The sequence below is a fragment of the Heptranchias perlo genome, chromosome 8, assembly GCF_035084215.1.
Source record: "Heptranchias perlo isolate sHepPer1 chromosome 8, sHepPer1.hap1, whole genome shotgun sequence".
Lineage (NCBI taxonomy): Eukaryota > Metazoa > Chordata > Chondrichthyes > Hexanchiformes > Hexanchidae > Heptranchias > Heptranchias perlo.
In genome coordinates this window covers 75,514,203-75,534,393 of record NC_090332.1, presented here as the reverse complement: position 1 = coordinate 75,534,393, position 20,191 = coordinate 75,514,203, and the positions used below count along the sequence as shown (strand labels likewise).

General features: G+C 44.3%; 1 protein-coding gene across 4 annotated transcripts in view; it reads right to left on the bottom strand.

Annotated features, from left to right (window-relative positions):
• Positions 1-20,191, bottom strand: part of LOC137324719 (pleckstrin homology domain-containing family G member 1) — a 185,836-nt gene that overhangs the window by 16,183 nt on the left and 149,462 nt on the right. For all 4 annotated transcript variants that reach the window (XM_067989351.1, XM_067989350.1, XM_067989353.1 and 1 more), the window contains 11 exons: positions 17,578-17,647; positions 16,002-16,048; positions 14,890-15,040; positions 13,366-13,497; positions 11,323-11,505; positions 9,977-10,072; positions 9,030-9,116; positions 7,828-7,861; positions 4,392-4,490; positions 2,327-2,362; positions 2,090-2,106 (listed from right to left, as the gene is read on the bottom strand). In XM_067989351.1, coding sequence (XP_067845452.1) covers positions 2,090-2,106; positions 2,327-2,362; positions 4,392-4,490; positions 7,828-7,861; positions 9,030-9,116; positions 9,977-10,072; positions 11,323-11,505; positions 13,366-13,497; positions 14,890-15,040; positions 16,002-16,048; positions 17,578-17,647 — 952 coding nt within the window. The remainder of the gene's footprint in view (positions 1-2,089; positions 2,107-2,326; positions 2,363-4,391; positions 4,491-7,827; positions 7,862-9,029; positions 9,117-9,976; positions 10,073-11,322; positions 11,506-13,365; positions 13,498-14,889; positions 15,041-16,001; positions 16,049-17,577; positions 17,648-20,191) is intronic.

Below are 20,191 nucleotides of genomic sequence, written 5' to 3'. Positions count from 1 at the left end.
TTGATATTGCACGCCTATTTTAAACTTTCCCATTTAAAGAAAGACCTCCCATTTATACATTGCCTTTCATGACCTCCGGACATCCTAAAGTGCTTCATAGCCAATGAAGTGTAGTCAATGTTGTAATGTAGGGAAACGCGGCAGCCAATTTGTGCACAAAACAGCAACGTGATAAATGACCAGATCATCTGTTTTAGTGATAGCGGTTGAGGGATAAATGTTGGCCAGGACACGAGGGAGAAATCCCCTGCTCTTCTTCCAAAAAGAGTGCTGTGGGATCTTTTACATCCACCTGAGGGAGCAGATGGGACCTCAGTTTAACGTTTCATCTGCACCTCCTACAGTGCATCATCCCTCGGTACTGCACTGAAGTGTCAGCTTCGATTATGTGCTCAAGTCTCTGGAGTAGGACTTGAACCCATAATCTTCTGACTCAGAGGGGAGAGTGTTACCACTGAGCCATGTCTGACACAATAACCCATTGGTTAAAATTTATAACGGCTAGCCACCTGTCACTCACTAACACTGGCCATTGTTTGATTTAGTTTAATAATATACACATTAAAACCGGCACCCCCATATACTAGGCGCTGTTGGAGGTAAAACGCAGGACCAGGACGTTCCTCCCGACTGTTCCCGCTCCACCGCATTAACGACCCCAGAAGTGCGGCAGCAATCCCATTTACCTACTAACTTGCTGCTGCATTTCTAATGAACTTACGGCAGCAGAGAGGGAGTGGCTTCGAGGAAATTCCAGGCTAGTGCTTCTGAAACTGATCAGCAGTTCAAATCTGCCGAATCCTGACCAAGCAATGACCTGACCGATTCATCGCAGCCCCTGTCTACTTAACAAATTACATTTTGTGGCTTTTTTGTTCAGAAAAAAGCTCTTCGAGACCTTCCTGCTCTGACCCTCGGCCCCACCTTCCCGCTTGTGCTGAGTCAGCCGTGGCCCAGTGGGTAGCACTCTCAACCAAGTCAGAAGGTCGTGGGCTTGAGCCCCACTTCAGAGGCTTGGGCTTATAATCCAGGCTGACACTCCCTGTGCAGTACTGAGGGAGTGCTGCACCGACGGAGCTGCCACTTTTCGGATGAGACGTTAAACCAAGACCCCCATCTGCCCTCAGGTGGACGTAAAAGATCCCATGGCACTATTTCCAAGAACAGGAGGGGATTTCTCCCCAGTGCCCTGGCCAATATTTATCCCTCAAACATCACTACAACAGATTACCTAGTCATTATCACATTGCTGTTTGTGGGATCTTGCTGTGCACAAATTGGGTGCTGCGTTTCCTACATTACAACAGTGACTACACTTCAAAAGTACTTCATTGGCTGTAAAGCACTTTAGAGCATCCTGAGGTCGTGAAAGGCGCTATATAAATGCAAGTCTTTCTTCCTTTCTCTCACTCATGTTGCACCATCTCTCAGACAGGCTTTCCCTGCCCCATTTGCATTCCCTAGGCCTTGGCGAGATATTGAATGCATCGATAAAGGGACATGTTGACCGCAATAGAGAGACAAGTAAATGAGAGGCACACAGTGAGATAGAAACAATGAGAAAAAGAATGATGACATACACCAGTCAGAAGAGAGGAGGGAGCGAGAAGGAAAGAAGCTGAGAGACATTTACAGGAGAGTGATAGAATTCTGTTTATCTGAGCAATGCTTTTGGAAATCAACTATATTCTAATCCATTGCATGTGACATGGTCTCCTCTGACTCACTGAAACATCATGGGATAGCCACTAGTTTTGAAACTAAATACAGCTCCACATATTTAAATAGATTTGGTTCCAGTCACTCCTTCTGATGTTGTCAACTCTGCAACTGGCCCAAATGGGCAACATGTATTATTAGAAGCACTTTGGGATGTCCGACGGTAGTGAAAGGCGCTATATAAATGCAAGTCCTTTCTTTCTTTTTATTCTCCACTATTTTTAGTTTCAGCGCTCTCTGATCTGCAATTTTAACAGGAAGTTCAAATCCAATTTTCTTGTACCATGTGAAATCATTTCTGTGCAAAAACACCCAGATCTTTCCAACGAACTGTAGAAAGGCCCCACACAAACACCAAGATGATGCCTACCTTGTCTTGTCTTGTTTCTGAATGGGGAGGGGGTGGGGGAGGGAAGAAAACATAAAATAATCATGGCATTAGTTGGAAAACTCAACTCAGCATAAAAATGTGTGAACTGCATCTATAGCAGCAAACCTGCTTGGCTGAAGGCGTTAGATTACTTTCTCATAACAAGAAAAGTAATTTTTTAAAACTATTAGGCTAAATTCTCTTCAGTACTTGAAGTGAAGGAGTTTTGTTACTGACCCATTTGTTTGGCAGACTTCAATCTTGCTGATGGCTCTGCAAAATACAGAAAATTAGAATCAATAGTGGGACTTTTGTACAAGGTAGAACAGTATGGGTGCAAATATGTATCTGCTGTCAAGTACAAGGAGTTCTCTCTGACCTGGAAATGTTTGCTACGGTTGTATGTTTCTATTGGGAGGGATTCATTCAGGGGATGTGGGAGTCACTGGCAAGGCCAGCATTTTTTGCCCATCCCTAGTTGCCCTCGAGAAGGTGGTGATGGTGAGCTGCCTTCTTGAACTGCTGCAGACCATGCAGTGAAGGTGCTCCCACAATGCTGTTAGGTAGGGAGTTCCAGGATTTTGACCCAGCGATGATGAACGAACAGTGATATATGTCCAAGTCAAGATGGCATATGATTTGGAGGGGAACTTGGAGGTGATGGTGTTCCAATGCACCTGCTGTCCTTATCCTTCTAGGTGCTGGAGGTCACTGGTTTGGGACAATATTGCAGTATATTCAGCCATGGGGTCACTGCAGTGTGATCAATTGCTTTTGACTGTCTGCACTGAGGGCTGGGCAGGCACAACATATTGTGAGTGCATTTCAGCTGTCCGGCTTCACGGCAATGAGGGCCCAGGAACATTGGGCTCCCACATGTTTTAAGCTCTGTTGTTCACTCTCACCTCTGAGTCTCACTCGGGACTTCGCAATCCAGGCTGACACTCCCACTGCAGTACTGAGAGCATGCTGCATGGTCGGAGGTGCAGTTTACAGACTGATCTGTAGCAAACACTAGCCATCGTTCAGCATTCCGCAACTTATTTCTGTTCAGTTCAGAATAACCCGGCATGATTTAGGAGTGAAGTGTAATGTTGGACATTTAATTAAGGTTTACATTTGAATCCTCAAATCCCAAAAGAGAACCTAGAATGGTTTACAAATGATGTGTGAAACCTCAGATTATTAACAGCGTGCCCTTACTTTGGTTTATAGAGTGTTGGAGAATTCTTACTATTTCAATCTGAGGGACCAATTTTAATCCATCCCAGGTTTGTAAATAATGAAATGTTTCACAGAAGAGAATTTAACCAGTTTATGGTTTGTAGAGATCTAACTTGCAGTTGGCCCCTGTTCCTCATCTCAGGATGAACTGGTCGATCTAGGATAGATCGGCTCTCCTTGGCCATTCCCCTACTCGTGACTTCACTACAGGTGACATTGTCACCTCTCCCACATGCTCAGACAGATGTTTAACAGACTGGAAAATGAGTCAGAATGGCAAGTGCCAATTGGACTTGTGACAGATACTCCCCAACGTTCCTACTCAAAGATGCGAGCTCCATCCCAGCAACTGTGCTCGAAGATGTTAGAAAACCAAGTAAACTCTTCCTGTCTGCAACGATTCAGCCAGTGATTGGACAGTCAAGTTATTGTCCCTTATGCACTTTAATAATTTCACCCCCTTTCCCTGGCCTGAAGAATGAGCTGGAACCCTCCTCGCAGGCCTCAGACATTGTTGCTCTATAATCAGCCCACAGTGGGTGTGCAAGGGTGGCCTGTATGGGGAAGTACCAGATCTCTGCTCATCTAAGCCAGGAAGGATAACCTATGCATTACAGGTATGGTAGTGTAATGGTTATGGCACTGGGCTAGCAACCCAGAGGTCTCAAGTTCAAATCCCACCATAGCAAATTGAATTCAATAAATCTGGTCATTTATGGGCTGACCATGAAAGTTGCCAGATTGCTGTAAAAACCCAACTGGTCCATGACTGCCCTTCAGGGGAGAGAACCTACCACTCCGTCTCAGTATGGCCTACACGTCACTCCAATCCGACACTACATGGTTGACTCAATGCCCGCTGAACTGGCCATTCAATTGTAAAACCAATCGCTAGAAAGTCCATCACTGCTTTCTCAAGGTGGCCACACATTGTGAACAAGCAAACAAAGTGGCATGGATCCACTTCATCTGCTCCTCGAATATCTAGTCTGAATCATTCCTTTACAGTTGGGTGCAATATCCTCGATTGCTGTCCTCAACACTCAGTATTTATCAGAAGAAGAGGTCAGTGTTGTACCGGACTTCCTGCGGACTCTGCGAGGTGTGATTCTGTCCTCTTTCACGTGCACATCGGCCTTCCTCTCACCCTCTGGGCTGTAGTGGAAACCAGGGTGATCTGCAGTGAAGATAATATTGCAATAAATAAATCTTTTCTGCTGGACATGCTATTTACTTCTGTCTCTCGGCCACTGAAGTTCCAGTTTCCCATATTATGTTCTGCTAGGTACTGATGTAAGCTTCTTACTTCAGCCTAGAATGAGGAACAGACACAGGTTTATATAGAGTCAATGGCAGGTTGTTCAGTCACATATGCTTCTAGCTGTATGGAAATGGTGCTATGACCTTTGTCTAAGACAGCTCTTTCTTTCTCCCCTTCAGGAGGCACTGACCGATATGGGGTACAGTTCCACAAGCCCCACCAGCCTCTGCCACCCCATTCAAGGATCCTTTCTTCACGTGCAGCCCTAGACAGTGAATGTGAGCAGGTTGTGGGATGGGGAGGAGAGGGCATTGCAGCCGAACCAGACCCTGTTCTCAACCAGTCCCCACCCACCCGTACTTTCCAACAGTGGGTGAACTGTGATCAGGAACCGGAGCCCAGCTTGATTTTCCCTTCAGCCCCCAATAGCTGCCCTGGCTAAGACCCATTAAATTTACACGGATTAGAGGCAGTTATTATTGATTCATTCAAATGTAAATTAGATAGATTTCTTTCAGAAAATAACATTTTGGGATACAGTACATGAGTAATTTGAGACATGACGTGGTAAATTTAGCATTGCTTGGGAGAAACAGGCAACTTTGGACCTATGGTTCCTACTACTGGGGGATTTCCTCGCCTCATGTGTGGGTCTGTTGTAGACTAATTGATAGAGATGGATTGCTATGATTAGTCAACAACTCCATTGTTGTTGTATCATGAGACTATCAGGATGGTAGAACGCCAACTAGATGGACCTTGGTCTTTCTTCGTCCAGCAATTCCTATGTCCCTATCAGGAAGTAAACCCAGGCCAGCAAACTTTATTACCACACAGTGGACAAATATTTGAAGATACAGGGCTATGGGGAGAGAGAAGGGCAGTGGGATTAGCTTTGAATTGCCCTGGCAAAAAGCCAACACGGGAAATGGGCCAAATGGCCTCCATGTGTGGCGGAAACCTCAATGGTTGTGCCCGTAAGGAGCTTGGAAACCCACCAAGTCAGTGAACCCCTTTTCCATACAGCTAGAAGCATACCTTGTGTCTGAACAGTCTGCCATTAACTTTATATAAACCTGTGCCTGGTCCTCATGCTAGGCTGAAGAAGCTTACACCAGTGCCTGGCAGAGCAGAATATTAGAAACTAGAACTTCAGTGGCTGAGAAACTAGGAATATAAAGGAACAGGAGTAGGCCACTCAGCCCATCGAACCTGCTCCACTATTCTATTAGATCATGGCTGATCTGCACCTCAACTCCATTTACCCACCTTTGCTCCATATCCCTTGATACCCTTACCCAACAAACAAAAAAATCTATCTGGAGTAAACCGAACAAGCAATTGACATGAAGGAAATTTATACAGAGCGATTACTGAATTTTCACCTTTGGGCATTAAGACATGTGGATCAGTATCTGCATGCAGAAAGCAGGTTTTCATATTGAAAGGAAAGTCACATCACCATGGGAACCTTTAAAATAGGTCACCAAATATGACTTAGAGCATTCCAAAACCCTGCAATACCGCCCTACATAAATGAACAATTTTCATCGGTCTCAGATTCTCCGATACAACAAGCTGCTGAGCCTAGATTTTCCAATCAGTATCACTTTAAAACCATAGACTATTATAGCACAGAAGACTCTTCAGCCAACGGAATCTATGCTAGATCAATCCAAAACTAGTCCCACTCTCTTCATAGCCCTGTATCATTCCTCTACTTCAAATATTTACCACTTTTCCCTTCAAAGATGCAATGGTCTCCACCTCGGCCACTCCCTGTAGCAAAGCATTCCGTGGTCCAACAACCCTTTGTGTAAAGAAATTTCTCCTAACCTCTCTCCTCACTCGGGTGATAATTTTAAATTCATGATCCCTCATTGCTGAATCCCCAACCAGAGGGAATAGTTTTTCCCTATTCACTATCAAAACCCTTTATAAATTTCTCAAATTACAAAGGGTTTTGATAGCGAATAGGGAAAAACTATTTAATTCAAATCTTCTCTCAGCCTTCTCTGCTCCAGTGGAAATAGTCCCAGTATCTCACATCTCTCCTCATAACTATAGTTTCCCATCCCTGGCATCATCCCAGTGAATCTACACTGTACACACTCTATGGCTTTAATGTCCTTTCTATAATAGGGTGCCCAAAACAGCACCTAGTGCTCTAACTGTGGCCTAACCAATGCTTTTGAGTACATCTCATTATTTCTTAGCTCTTGTTCTCTATGCTACTATTTAAAAAACCCAAAAAGTTATTGACCTTATGGCTTTATCTACCTACATTCATATTTTCAGGCAATTATGTATGTGTGTCCCTGGGTGTCTGTTCCTATCCCGTATCAACTCCCACTCACCCACCACACCTGTCCTCAATGACCTACATTGGCTCCTGTCCCCCATTTCAAATTCTAATCCACATGTTCGCCCCTCCCCATCTCTAACCTCCTCCAGCCCCACCCCCTCTCCGAGAACTCTGCGTTCCTCCGATTCTGACCTCTTATGCAGCCCCCTTCCCTTTGTCCCAACATTGGTGGCTATACCTTCAGCTACCAAGGCCCTAAAACCCCTCCATCTCTTCATCTCCCTCTCCCCCTTTAAGGCCTTCCTTAAATCCCATCTCTTTGACCAAGCTTTAGGTCACCCCCTCAGGTATCTCCTCCTTTGGCTCGACTTCAATTTTTTTCCTGATTATATCTTTGTGAAATGTTAAAAGGTACAATATAAATGCAAGTTGTTATTCATCCATAACCTTCACCATTTAAGTGGGTAGTCACCAACATGGAAAGAACATGAGGTGGAAATCTAGGCTTTGGTTTCTTTAGAAAAACCAAATAAACTCAGTAGAGAGGGTACTGAGTATATATAGAGAGGGCCTGGAGTTTATATAGAGAGCAGGCCCTGGAGAGGGTATTGAGTGCAAATAGAGAGGGCCCTAGCGAGTTACAAAACAACGGAGTCACCAAGACTCCCTGCCTGGAAGACTCAAGAAACAGATCTTCCGGAGAGCCCGTCCTAGTGTGTTTCACAAGTTTGGTATATGCCTCGCGAGGGGGTGGGGGGGGGAAAAGAGAAGGGCTGCATAAGGCCGGCAGTCCAGGCGTGGTTCTGGCACAATGTAAACAGGAACATTTTGACCATGGATGGTCATTGAACACAACCAGGGCACCGTTGTACAGTTCGGGAACACACCAATATTGAACATCAATAACTTGGCAGCACACTGAAGCAGACCAACTTGAACACTACTTACGAATGGCATCCATCTCTAGAATCGCTTGTTTAGCCTGTAAATAAAAACAACAGTTTATTCTTCAGCCTCTCGGCTCCTCTACTCAAAACTCAACCAACTATCATCAATCGTAGTCCGCTGACTTCAAAAAGGAGGGCTGTAATTATATTTAAGCGGCCCCACCCTTCAGAAACAAACAAGGGGCACAAGTGTTTCAAGTGGGAAAATAGGACTCAGGAAACAAGACCAGACTTGAATGGCAACAAAGCTTTACAGCAGACTGTTTAAAAGGTGAACAATTTCAAAACAAACCATTAGGAAGCGTCAGCATTAACTATAATGATTCTGTTTTCCACTACCAAGAGATTATGCCAGCGATGTAGAATTAAAAATAAATCAGTTTGTTGACACAAAGATAATTAACAGCTAATCCATAACCAGAGGGTAGAGCCGGGTAGATGTGGCAAATGCATAATTATACATGGAACAAAAGGGCTTCTGAATAATCTGTCTTTGAGCTATGCAATTAGCAGCCATAGTTTCACAAATTGGGAAAACAAACTACATTTCCAGATACCATCTCAGGCTGCGTTCACGCTACAGCTTGTAGTGTTGGTGTGAAGTGAATTTGTTTCACTCCCACGCTGCAGTTAGTAGTGTAAATGTGACCTGAATCCGGAGTCAGGATCCCACCAGGCACTGGGTGAGGTGGAGCAAGATTCCCTGGAGGAGGGAGTCTCACTCTGCGATTTACAAGCCACAGTGTAGAGTATCTGCGTGATTTACGTCCTGATGTCAGTGTAATTTTAAAACGTGAGTGAGTTACGCCCATAATCGCTTTATGCTGGAGTTTCCGCGATCCTTTTCGCTGGTTCAACAGTCCATTTGCCGAAGCAGTCTCCGGCCACAAAACTGGCCACACCCCCAGGTCGGAATGGTGAATGGAGAATGCCCTGTTCCAGACACTAATCAATTGCGCTGATTTATGGGGGATTTTGTGTTTGGGCTTATGCTAATGAGTGTGCACAGAAACTTGAGCGTAACTTCACCTCGGTAAAACCAACGCAGCGTCCAGGGCTTTCTGGGCGCATTTTGCAGATTGCGCCCCAAGCGGAAACTCCATACCCACGAGTTTAGTGTCGGTGCAGAGTATTAACGGACTAAATTAGTGTAAGGGCACACTAAGCAATCTGAAAATCCAACTTGGTGACCTTGCTTCGCACCTTTGCTGGAATCTTGGCCGGGTGATTTTCAAGAATAAGCCTCTTCAGATGAAGAATCCAAAACCTCTTGTCTTGCATTGACTTGGCCTGTTAGAAGATAAGACAAGCCATGAAGAGAAACTGACTCGAGGATGATGTCACATAGAAACAGTTCCAGGCAGGAGCAGACCATAGATCCATCTACACCCATCCATCTAACTTCATCCAAGATTCTACTACATTTTTCACAAAGGGTAGTGGAAATCTGGAACACTCTCCTCTAAAAGTCAATTGAAATTTTCAAAACGGAGTGTGGTAGATTTTTGTTAGGTAAGGGTATCAAGGGATATGGATCAAAGGCAGGTAAATGGATTTCAGGTACAGATCAGCCATGATCTAATTGAATGGTGGAACAGGCTCGAGGGGCTGAATGGCCTACACCTGTTCCTATGTAAATCTAATTTCTCTGAATCCTATTTGCTACCAGGAACTTGCCTGGTCCCTTTTGAAGCTTCATCATGGTTTCCTGTTCCACCATTCCTGCCTGTAGCCCATTTCGGATGTTGTTTGAAGCAGTAACGCGCCCAGAGGCAGTTGAATCTGTGCACCTCACCCTGTGTAAAGGGATGCTCCTTTGCGTAACTAGTAGCACACATTATAAAAGTTGACTTAGATTCAAATTCTAACCTCACTAGATGAGAGCACAGCTTGGAGAATCGGGGGCTGGAATGCTCTGGCCTAGCTCCAACTTTCACTCGAGGTGTAGCAATAAGCCCACAGAGGGGCCAATTCTGACTTTGGGCGATAGTGTAAAACAGGCGATATCAGATCAGCCTCAGTCATTTTCATTAAGACTAGCAAAAGGCTGGAATTTTGTCCTGCTGTTTTATTCAGGAAACCCAACCAACCAATCAGTAGCACAACACAGGGTGTAGAAACACAGACTTATACAACAGAGGATATCCTACCTGTACTGTGTGCTGCACTTTGGGGTTCTTGTAGTGGAAGACACTGAAACTAAGGGGCTCCTTTGGTATTACCTCCACAAGCATCAGGTTACAACACTGGAGAAAGAGGGCAATGTTAGAGCTGAAATTCAATCACAGCTCTGAATCCCTCTCTTTTACATATTTCATTAACTATTATTACATACTTAGAAAGAAAAAAAATTGCATTAATATAGCATCTTTCATGTCCTCACAACATCCCAAAGTTCTTCAAAAATAAGTCAATAGCCATGAACTGTAGTTATTGTGTTGCAGGCAAACGGAGCAGTTAAATTACACAGCAAGATCCAACAAACAGCAAAGTGATAATGACCAGATAATCTGTTTTAGTGATGTTGGTTGAGAGATAAATATTGGCCGGGACAGCAGGAGAATTCTCCTGCTATTCTTTGAATAGTGCCATGGGGTATTTTACGTCTACCCGAGAGGGCAGATAGGGCATCTGTTTAACGTCTTATTTAAAAGATGGCGCCTCCAACAGTGCAGCACTCACTCAGTACTGTACTGCAGTGTCAGCCTGGATTATGGGCTCAAGGTTAAAAATAGAACTGCATTCATCCACAATAGAACTGCTGAGCATTCAGAAGCCTGGGGGTAAAACTACAACAGCTTACATTTACATAGCACCTTTAACATAGCAAAGCATCCCATGGCACATCACAGGAGTGGTATCAGACAAAATTTGACACCGAGCTGTATAAGGAGATATTAGGGCAGGAGACCAAAAGCTTGGTTAAAGAGGTAGGCTTTAAGGAGCGACGTAAAAGGAGGAAAAAGAGGGGCAGAGAGTGGTTTAAGGAGGGAATTCCAGAGCTTAGGGCCTAAACAGCTAAAGGCACGACTACCAATGGTGAGGTGAAGGAAATCAGGGATGTGCAAGAGGCCAAAATTGGAGGAAAGCAGAGATCGTGGAAGGCTGTAGGGCAGGAGGAGGTTACAGAGATAGGGAGGGACAAGGCCATGGAGGGATCTGAACGCGAGGATGAGAATTTTAAATTTGAGGCACTGGTGGACTGGGAGCCAATGCAGTTCAGCAAGCACAGGGGGCGGACAGGACTTATTGTGAGTTAGGATACTGGCAGAGTTTTGGATGAGCTGAAGTTTACGGAGGGTGGAAGATCGGAGGCCGGCTAGCCAGTAAAGCATTGAAAATTACTGAACTTTGCTGACTTCTTATACTATAGACCTTGCTAAAAAGCAAGCCTTTCAGGAAAACATTTTTGGTTCAGCAACTTCCAAAGCAAAATCACTGAAGCAAACCCTAACACATCCAGGTAAACATAAGTGACTGAAAAAACAGCTCTTACCAAAATATGAGCTTTATAGGTGTAAGTTTCTTCCCTTTTTTTAGTGATGAGAAGAAGTTTATCTAAAAGAAACAAAGTGCGTTCATTTTTGGCTCGCTGTATGCGGAATGTTCCCTCTAAGACCAGCTCTCCATAGCTGGTCAGGTCTGGACCCTTCCAGTTTGTCAGCAGGCTCTGTATCTCCTTAACAAGAACACAGATAAATTATCAAAGAGCAGTGGAAATAAAAGAGAGGTCAACTAATGCTATCAAAACATAGGAACAATCAGACCCTCGAGCCTTTTCCGCCATTCAATTAGATCATGGCTGATCTGTACCTCAACTCTATTTTCCTGCCTTAGTTCCATATCCCTTATTACCATTGCCTAACAAAAACCTATCAATCTCAGTTTTGAAAATTTCAATGGCCCTAGCCTCAATAGCTTTTTGAAGGAAGAATGTTCGAGATTTCCACTAAACCTTGTGTGAAGTAGTGCTTCCTGCCATCACTCCAAAAAGGCCTAGCTTTAATTTTAAGGTTATGCTCCCTTGTTCTGGACTCGCCCACCATTGGAAATAGTTTCTGTCTATCTAACCTATCAAATCCTTTAAGCACCACAATTAGATCACCCCTTAATCTTCTATACTCAAGGGAATACAAGTCTAGTCTATGCAACCTGTACTCAATTTAATCCTTTTAGCCCCGGTATCATTCTGGTGAATCTGTTCTGTACCCACTCCTGGGCCAATATATCCTCCGAGATGTGGTGCCCAGAACTGAACAGTACTCCAGATGGGGTCTAACCAGAGCTAACGTTAATACTCCAGCATTTTATTCAATTATGGAACAGATGTGGGCCACGTCCTTGTATTTTGGGGGTTCCACTATGTACTCATCACAAGATCATGATGCCCTTGCTTATCTGTTATTAATTGGGAATATAATATTCTTGTGAGCCAAATGCATCAAGGTTTTTGAACTGTCCGCAACATCCTGCTGCATCTGTACAAGTCACTCCGATCCTGTAGTAAGGGCCAGTGAAATGGGTTAACAGACCCCTTAAAAAAGGTCTTTTCTTGTCTCTCCCCATGCCCCCTCTCAATTAGTTGCCTTTCCTCTTCTCCTGAAGGCATCGCTGGGTGCTGGGGTACAGCTCCACAATCACCCTCTGGTATCTGGTGGCAATTCTACGTAGGCGAGCTTAACGAGTGTTGGCAGTCTACGGAGGGAGCATCACAGCCAAGCATCACCCTGTCCATCATGCAACAGCTATACCCGGGGACGTTCCAACAGGATAGCAGGAGTGTGAGGGGCTCTGGCTGATCTTTTCCCCTCCCTAACCCAGGGACACTGAGAACCATAGTAAACCTGCTGCTACCATGGGACCACACAGACTGGGAATCAAATGTGTGATCTTCTGGCCTTTATGGCCCACACACTCTTCACCAACCAACCACAGCAGTTCTATCATTTAATGGTTAATGGTAGCACGCTCAGCTTGAATTATGAAGGACAAGTTTCACTGTAATATTAAGCAACCTATCCTTTGAGTAGTGAACCTCTCTGGGGTTTTGTCGACTAAAGCGGACCTGTGTGCAACTATCTCTTTACTGATGGGATGAGCTGGGTCCAGTAGTGTCCTGGTTATGTTACTGGACTAATGATCCAGAGAACGAGAGTTGAAATCCCACTAGTGTGGAATTTAGGTTTAAAAAAAAAATCTGGAACTCGAAAGCTGGTATCTTCAACAGCGACCTTGAAACTGTCAGATTGTCGTAAAAACCCAACTGGTTCACCAATGTCCTTTGGGGAAGGAAACCTGCCGTCCTTAGGTCTGGCCTATGTGTGACTCCAGTCCCACACCAACACCAATGTAGTTGACTCTTAGCTGCCCTCTGAAGTGGCCTAGCAAGACACACTGTTGTAACAAACTGCTAATGGTTTAAGGAAAAGGTTCACCACCACCTTCTCAGGACAACTAGGGATGGGCAATAAATGCCGACCTTGCTGGCGACACCCACATCCCAAGAATGAATTAAAAAAAAAAAATAATTGTTGATTACCTGCAGCCTAACTGCATGCTCATGTTTCCTCTTCATATCATTGATGTGCCAAGCCACCCTCTGCATTGTGTCAATGGCGTCCTGCACCACATCGTAACACTCTGTGTCCTTCTCCAGATGATTAACGATTTCCTGAACAAAACAATAACCAAGAGAAGGGTGAAGGATCACAAGAAAACAAATAACTGGGGGGCGGGGGGGGGCAGGAAACTGTAGATTTACATCTTGCAGCCTGGGTCCACAACTGACATTGCAGATTAACGGCCTGATTTTTTATTTCTATTGAAGCCAGGCAGTGTTTATAACTGGCAGGTGATCTACAAGGCCGGTTTTACACCTTGGGGGGCATTTTGAAAATCTACCCCTGTACAGAAAAGACAAAGGGGTAGAAATTGGTGATGGCCCATTTTCAGGCACATAACCACAGCACTCGCCCCAACCAGGAGGCCCAAGGCTCGCCCGAGATTAGGCCTCGGGCTTCATTCCAATCAGTCGGGTGCCTCTCGAGCCTCCATTGCCTAATGATCAATTTAGTGACGCTTGCCTCACCAGCAGCGGCCCTCAGGTTAATCCGGGGTGGGGGTGGGGGATTGTGGACCGTGGACCGGCAGCGCTGTGGAGTTGAGAGGCGCACGCCATCCAGAAAACGGGCTCAATAGTGACCAATATCTACCCCAAAGATACTTCCCTAAATCAACTGCCCACAAATATATCAAATTGCATGTAAATGTAGAAATTTTACAAACTGCGGTTGCCAAATTCCTCCCCCGCACCAAAGACACAGAAGCAATCTCTGGTTTGGTTGTCAACAGCTGTTCCAAAACAGTTCCACCATCTATTTGAACACAGTGCAACCCCTTCAGAAAGTTCCATACACGTCTTCTAGAGCAGCTCACCAACTGGTTAAACGTTCTCTACCTGTTAGTTAGGTGTGCTCGTTCAGGTGTCAGCAACAGCGGACAGATAATTTTGATCATATTTACTAAGCATCTCAATATAAAATCAAGGTAGCAAGAATGCAAACTCCAAAATGCCATCAACTGGCAATGATATACACTGGCATACTAAAGTTAAACCTTTGTATGTTCAAAGGGTCCATACCCTGACCGCCATATTGAAATCTATGGCAGATGAAAGCCCAAGATAGATTATCCTGAACATCCAAGGATGCTGAAGGCAAACACTAAAATTACGAAGCTGCAGTGAGCTCAGCAAATCCCTTGTACCATTGACACTCGATCCCCTTAATAACTGCAGTGAGATCAGCAGGTCCCTTGTACCATTGACATTACTTGATGTCCTCAATAACTGCAGTGAGATCAATAGATCCCTTGCACCATCGATACTCAATCCCCTCAACAGCTGTAGCTTAACTGGGGAAATGAGCAATTTCGGCCATTTTCTCATTTGCTGACACTTATAACCACAAGACATTTTCTGGATGCAGGAAATGGCATCGATTGCCAATAATGTCATCATCAAAACTGATGTATTGCCAATTGAAAACCATTCATAACCACTTACATGCAAGAGGAGGTGGTATTTTAAGATGCGTTGCACTGGTTTGAGAAGGTAGGATCCCAATGGCAGGGAGTGTTTCAAGGTTTCCTGTCGCTCTCTGAAGAACTTGGCAAGCACTTTGTTTCTCATACATTCTGTTAACACAGCCACGGACCTGTAAGTGATCCAGAAAGATTAGTGGCTCTGTTAAATAACTGGTTCCTCTACAGAACAATACCTGGAATGTAATCTCTGCTGTTACTTAAGTCTCCATCTTTCACATGTCAAATGGCCAAGGCTTTACAAGTGGCATCTCTCTCTCGGCTGATGTTGGATGTTTGCTTCCTCCTGATAGGTGCTCTCTGGAGGCTCTGTATTTTTGCCTTGTATTTATTTAGTTGTAATCCTTCAGCGCATTTTATTTTGCCTTGACAGAATACCTGACTGGAAAAAGGTATCAACGGTACAAAATCTTCCCTTGTACCATTGACACTCAATCCCCTCTGCAGCTGCAGTGATCTCAGCAGACTCCTTGTACCATTGATATTTCTCAATCCCTCAACAGCTGAAGAGATCTCAGCAGAATATAGAATTCTACATAATCCAACACAGAACACCTGACTGAAAAACGGTACAAAATAAAGCTCATCTCATCTTTGGCGTCTGAGAGCACATTTAAATATCTTGATGCAACATAAACGAGTGACATTTTATACAATACTTCCATATCAGTCATTCGACAAGCTCCTTCATGTTGCATAAAATGTTTTTTTTAGAAAAAAGTTCTTTAAAGAATCGATTATGGACAGAATTGTGTAACAGACAAGTTAACAGGCAACCAAATCCCAAGTCATCTTTCTGCAGAATCTATTAGCTTCTGGCCAGCTGATTACTGGGGTCTAGCTCAGCGATAGTATTTGGAGAGAGTCAATTGATTTCAAATCGGATGGGGTGTAAAACCAGGGTTGCACCCGATCTCGGTCAGTTTCCCGATCGTAAGGTTAGTTTCAAATTTCCCCCGTGCCACTACAAGATCTAGGGGAAGAGAAAGCTCCATATAAAATGACCACACCAAGCTTCAGCGGGCCACAGGACCGGGCCCCGTGTTGTGTCTCCTGTTAGTAATGCTCGCTTACCTGGGATAGTTCGTGCAGTATTGTGTGTAGATGTGAAATTCTTCGCTCTGCGCAATGAAGAAAACAAAATCAGACCCGGACTCATTCATCAGATGCGGCAACAATAAATAGATCAGCATTGTGGTTGGGGGGGTGGAATCTGTGGCTACACAGCAATGTGGCATGAAGACTGTGGCACATCAGGAGAGCCAGTCAGGATCTCAGTGGGTTCAGCTGAACCTATACAAGGAAAGGATGCACAGGCTAGGCTTGTATTCCTACCAGTACAGAAGATTAAGGGGTGATCTAATTGAGGTGTTTAAGATGATTATAGGAATTGATAGGGTATACAGAGAGAAACAATTGCCTCCGATAGGATAGTCCAGAACAAGGGGGCATAACCTTAAAATTAGAGCTAGGCTGTTCAGGAGTGATGTCAGAAAGCACTTCCTCACACAAACAGTAATGAAAATCTGGAAAACTGCTCCCCCCTAAAAAAAATTGTTGAAACTGGTGGGGGGTCAATTGAAAATTTCAATACTGAGATCGACAGATTTGTGTGTTAGGCAAGGGTATTAGGGGATATGGAGCAAAGGTAAATGGAGTTAAGATACAGATCAGTCACAATCTTATTGAATGGCGGAACAGGTTCAAGGGGCTGAATGGCCTACTGCTATTCAGACGTTCCTATCCTACCCCAACTAAAACACAAAGCCAAAAGTTAAACAAAATCAAACATTTTAACAACTCATTTTCTTACAAAAAGCCTGTCCCACTCCCCAAAGAAGCTCATCACTTGCAGAAACTCAGTACCCTTCCTATCAACTTGAATAGCCATCCTCCACAAAATGAGTAGGGTTCGGCCAGGTGGGAGCCCACAGGTAACGCCAGGGTTCGGCCAGGTGGGAGCCCACAGGTAACGCCAGGGTTCGGCCAGGTGGGAGCTCACAGGTAACGCCAGGGTTCGGCCAGGTGGGAGCTCACAGGTAACGCCAGGGTTCGGCCAGGTGGGAGCCCACAGGTAACGCCAGGGTTCGGCCAGGTGGGAGCCCACAGGTAACGCCAGGGTTCGGCCAGGTGGGAGAGATGGACATTGAGAGATTGAGTTTTTCACCTGCCCAAATTGGGATATCTTGAATGTAACGCATGAAAAACAAGATTCTGGTAAATCTCCTCTGCACCCTCTGAGGCCTTGGTATCCATCCTAAAGTGTGGTTCCCAGAATTGGACACAGTACTCCAGCTGATGTGGCCCTTTAAGCCATGTTTGTTGTAACAGGCAGAGAGATTAGAGCGCCCCCTTTGGGACAGGTGTCGCCATTACAGTGTAATCCATTGATTTCCATGGAAGAGGCAATTGAGCATTTTAATACAGGTTGTTTTGGATTAAACTCAGGATGAGACCCCAGGACATTTAGCAGACTGTTTTTCTCCTGTGCGGCAGAATACACCTACTAAAATATACGAAGGGAGCAAAGGAAATCACCTGCACATCAATCTTACACCTACACATCATTCCCGATATACATCTCAAATTGGAACTTGCACCAGTCTTTTTTGTGTTCGCGATCTTACACCGAAGGGAAGAGGCCACTTACCTTTGCTACGAAACATTCCGCTATTGCAACAGGATCGCTGTCACAGCTCTCCAGATCTTGAAGCAGTTCACTAAACAGAGAGAAGGTAGGTTTTAAATAGATACTAGCAAATCTCCCAAGGAGCTGCTGACTGGCAGTCTGTGACTCGGAGTATTGTTTCAGACGCTTGCAGCAGTCCAGTTTAAAAAAAGAACAAACTTTCATTTATATAGCACCTTTCATGACCCCAGAACGTCCCAAAGTGCATCACAACCAATTAAGTACTTTTTGAAGTGTAGACACTGTTGTAATGTAGGAAACAAGGCAGCCAATTTACACATAGCAAGGTCCCACAAACAGCGATTAAATAAATGACCTTATTATCTGTTTTAGGTGTTGATTGAGGGATAAATGTTGGCCAGGTCACCGGGGAGAACTCCCTTGCTCCTTTTAGAATAGTGCAGTGGGATCTTTTACATCCACTTGAGGGGGCAGACTGTTTAACGTCTCATCTGAAAAACTGCACCTCCGACAGTGGAGCACTCCCTCAGTACTGCACTGGAGTGTCAGCCTGGATTATGGGCTCAAGCTTCTGGAGTGGGACTTGAACTCTCAACCTTCTGTCTGAGGTGAGTGTGCTACTGCTGAGCCATGGCTGCTACACTGTTTAAACCTTCAATGTGATAACAGCACGCTCGTCCCTGCAATACAGCACATTTATTGAAGCACCATTACACAACTGGCAGAAGACAAATAAAAAATGACTTGCATTTGTATAGCGCCTTTCATGACCTCAACATGTCCCAAAGTGGTTCACAGCCAATGAAACACTTTTTGAAGTGCAGTCACTGTTGTAATGTAGAGAAACGCAGCAGCCAATTTGTGCACAGCAAGGTTCCAGAAACAGCAACGTGGTAAATGACCAGATAATCTGTTTTAGGTGTTGGTTGATAAATATTGGCCATGACACTGGGGAGAACTCCCCTGCTAAATATTACATCCATTACAGATGCTAAAAGATGCAGAGCCACACAAATATAATTAATACTATTTACCTTCACTTGCTTAAGTGATTAAACATTTGCTCCTCACTCCCTCTTCTCAGTTATTTATAACTTTTTTTTTTGCTAGACTATTCTCAGTATTTGTCTTCCCGCCTTCACAGAACCTCGGTTATTTACACGATCTTCTCCCCTTTCTTCCCACCGTGAATCTGTAATTCTTAATAAAGCTGATAGACCAGAGAGGTTTTCCCACCAACTAATTCCAATGACCATTTATCATTTGTACCACTACAGGCCTGACTGACTCTCCCTGGGAAGCAATGTTCAAGCCCAGTATTAAATCACCATAATAGATGGGGATTGGGGAAAAGGGTAGGACCCAGATGTCATGTGCTCAAACCTCCAGGAACACCTTCAACCAGTGTTGGCAACCCTACTGTTTAAAAGATCCCAATGCACTATACGGAGAGGCTTGGGTGTTCTCACCAACATTCATTCCCTCTACTAACACCACCAGAAACAGATTAATTGGTCATAGCTCTTTGTGGGGCCTTGCTGTGTACAATTTGGTAGCTACATTTAAACATCAATGACTGTACAATGTAATTTATTCTTTGGGGTGCTGGAGAGGGGTAATAAGGTGCTATATGTAGATGGAAAACCAGAACATAGGAACAGGAGTAAGCCATTCAGCGCCTTGAACCTGTTGTGCCTTTCAATTAGATCATGGCTGATCTATGCCTCAACTCCATTTACCCGCCTTGGTCCCATATCCCTTAATATCCTTGCCTAACAAAAATTTATCAATTTCAGATTTGAAATTTTCAATTGATCTAGCCTCAGCTTTTTGGGGGAAGAGTGTTCCAAATTTCCACTACCCTTTGTGTGAAGAAGTGCTTCCTGACATCACCCCTGAATGGCCTGGCTCCAATTTTAAGTTTAAGCCCCCTTGTCCTGGACTCCCCCACCAGCAGAAAGAGTTTCTCTCCATCAAATCCCTTTATCATCTTAAACACCTCAATTAGATTGCCCCTTAAATCATCTTTACTGAAGGGAATACAAGCCTAGTCTATGAACCTGTACTCCTAATTTAACCCTTTTAGTTCCAGTATCATTTTGGTGAATCTGTGCTGTACCCCCTCCAAGGCCAATATATCCTTCCTGAGATGCAGTGCCCAGAACTGAATGCAGTACTCCAGATGGGGTCTAACCAGAGCTGAAGTTAATACCTCAGCATCTTAGTCAAATATGTAACAGATGAGGACCATGTTCTTGTATTTTGGGCTTTGCACTATGTACTCGTCACTAGATCATGATGCCCTTGTTCATCTATTAATTGGGAATATAATATTCCAGATGGGGTCTAATTAGAGCTCTGTACAACTATAACATAACTTCCACCCCTTTGTATTCCAGCCCCTTGAGATAAAGGCTAACATTCCATTAGTCTTTGAAATTATTTTTTGTTCCTGTCCAGTAGTTTTTTGTGATTTCTGTACATGGATCCCTAAATCTCTGTTCCCACACAGTTCCTAGCTTCTCACCACTTAGAAAATACTCTGATCTCTCTCTTAGGTCTGAAGTGGATGACCTCACACTTCCACACATTGAACTCCACCTGCCACAGTTTT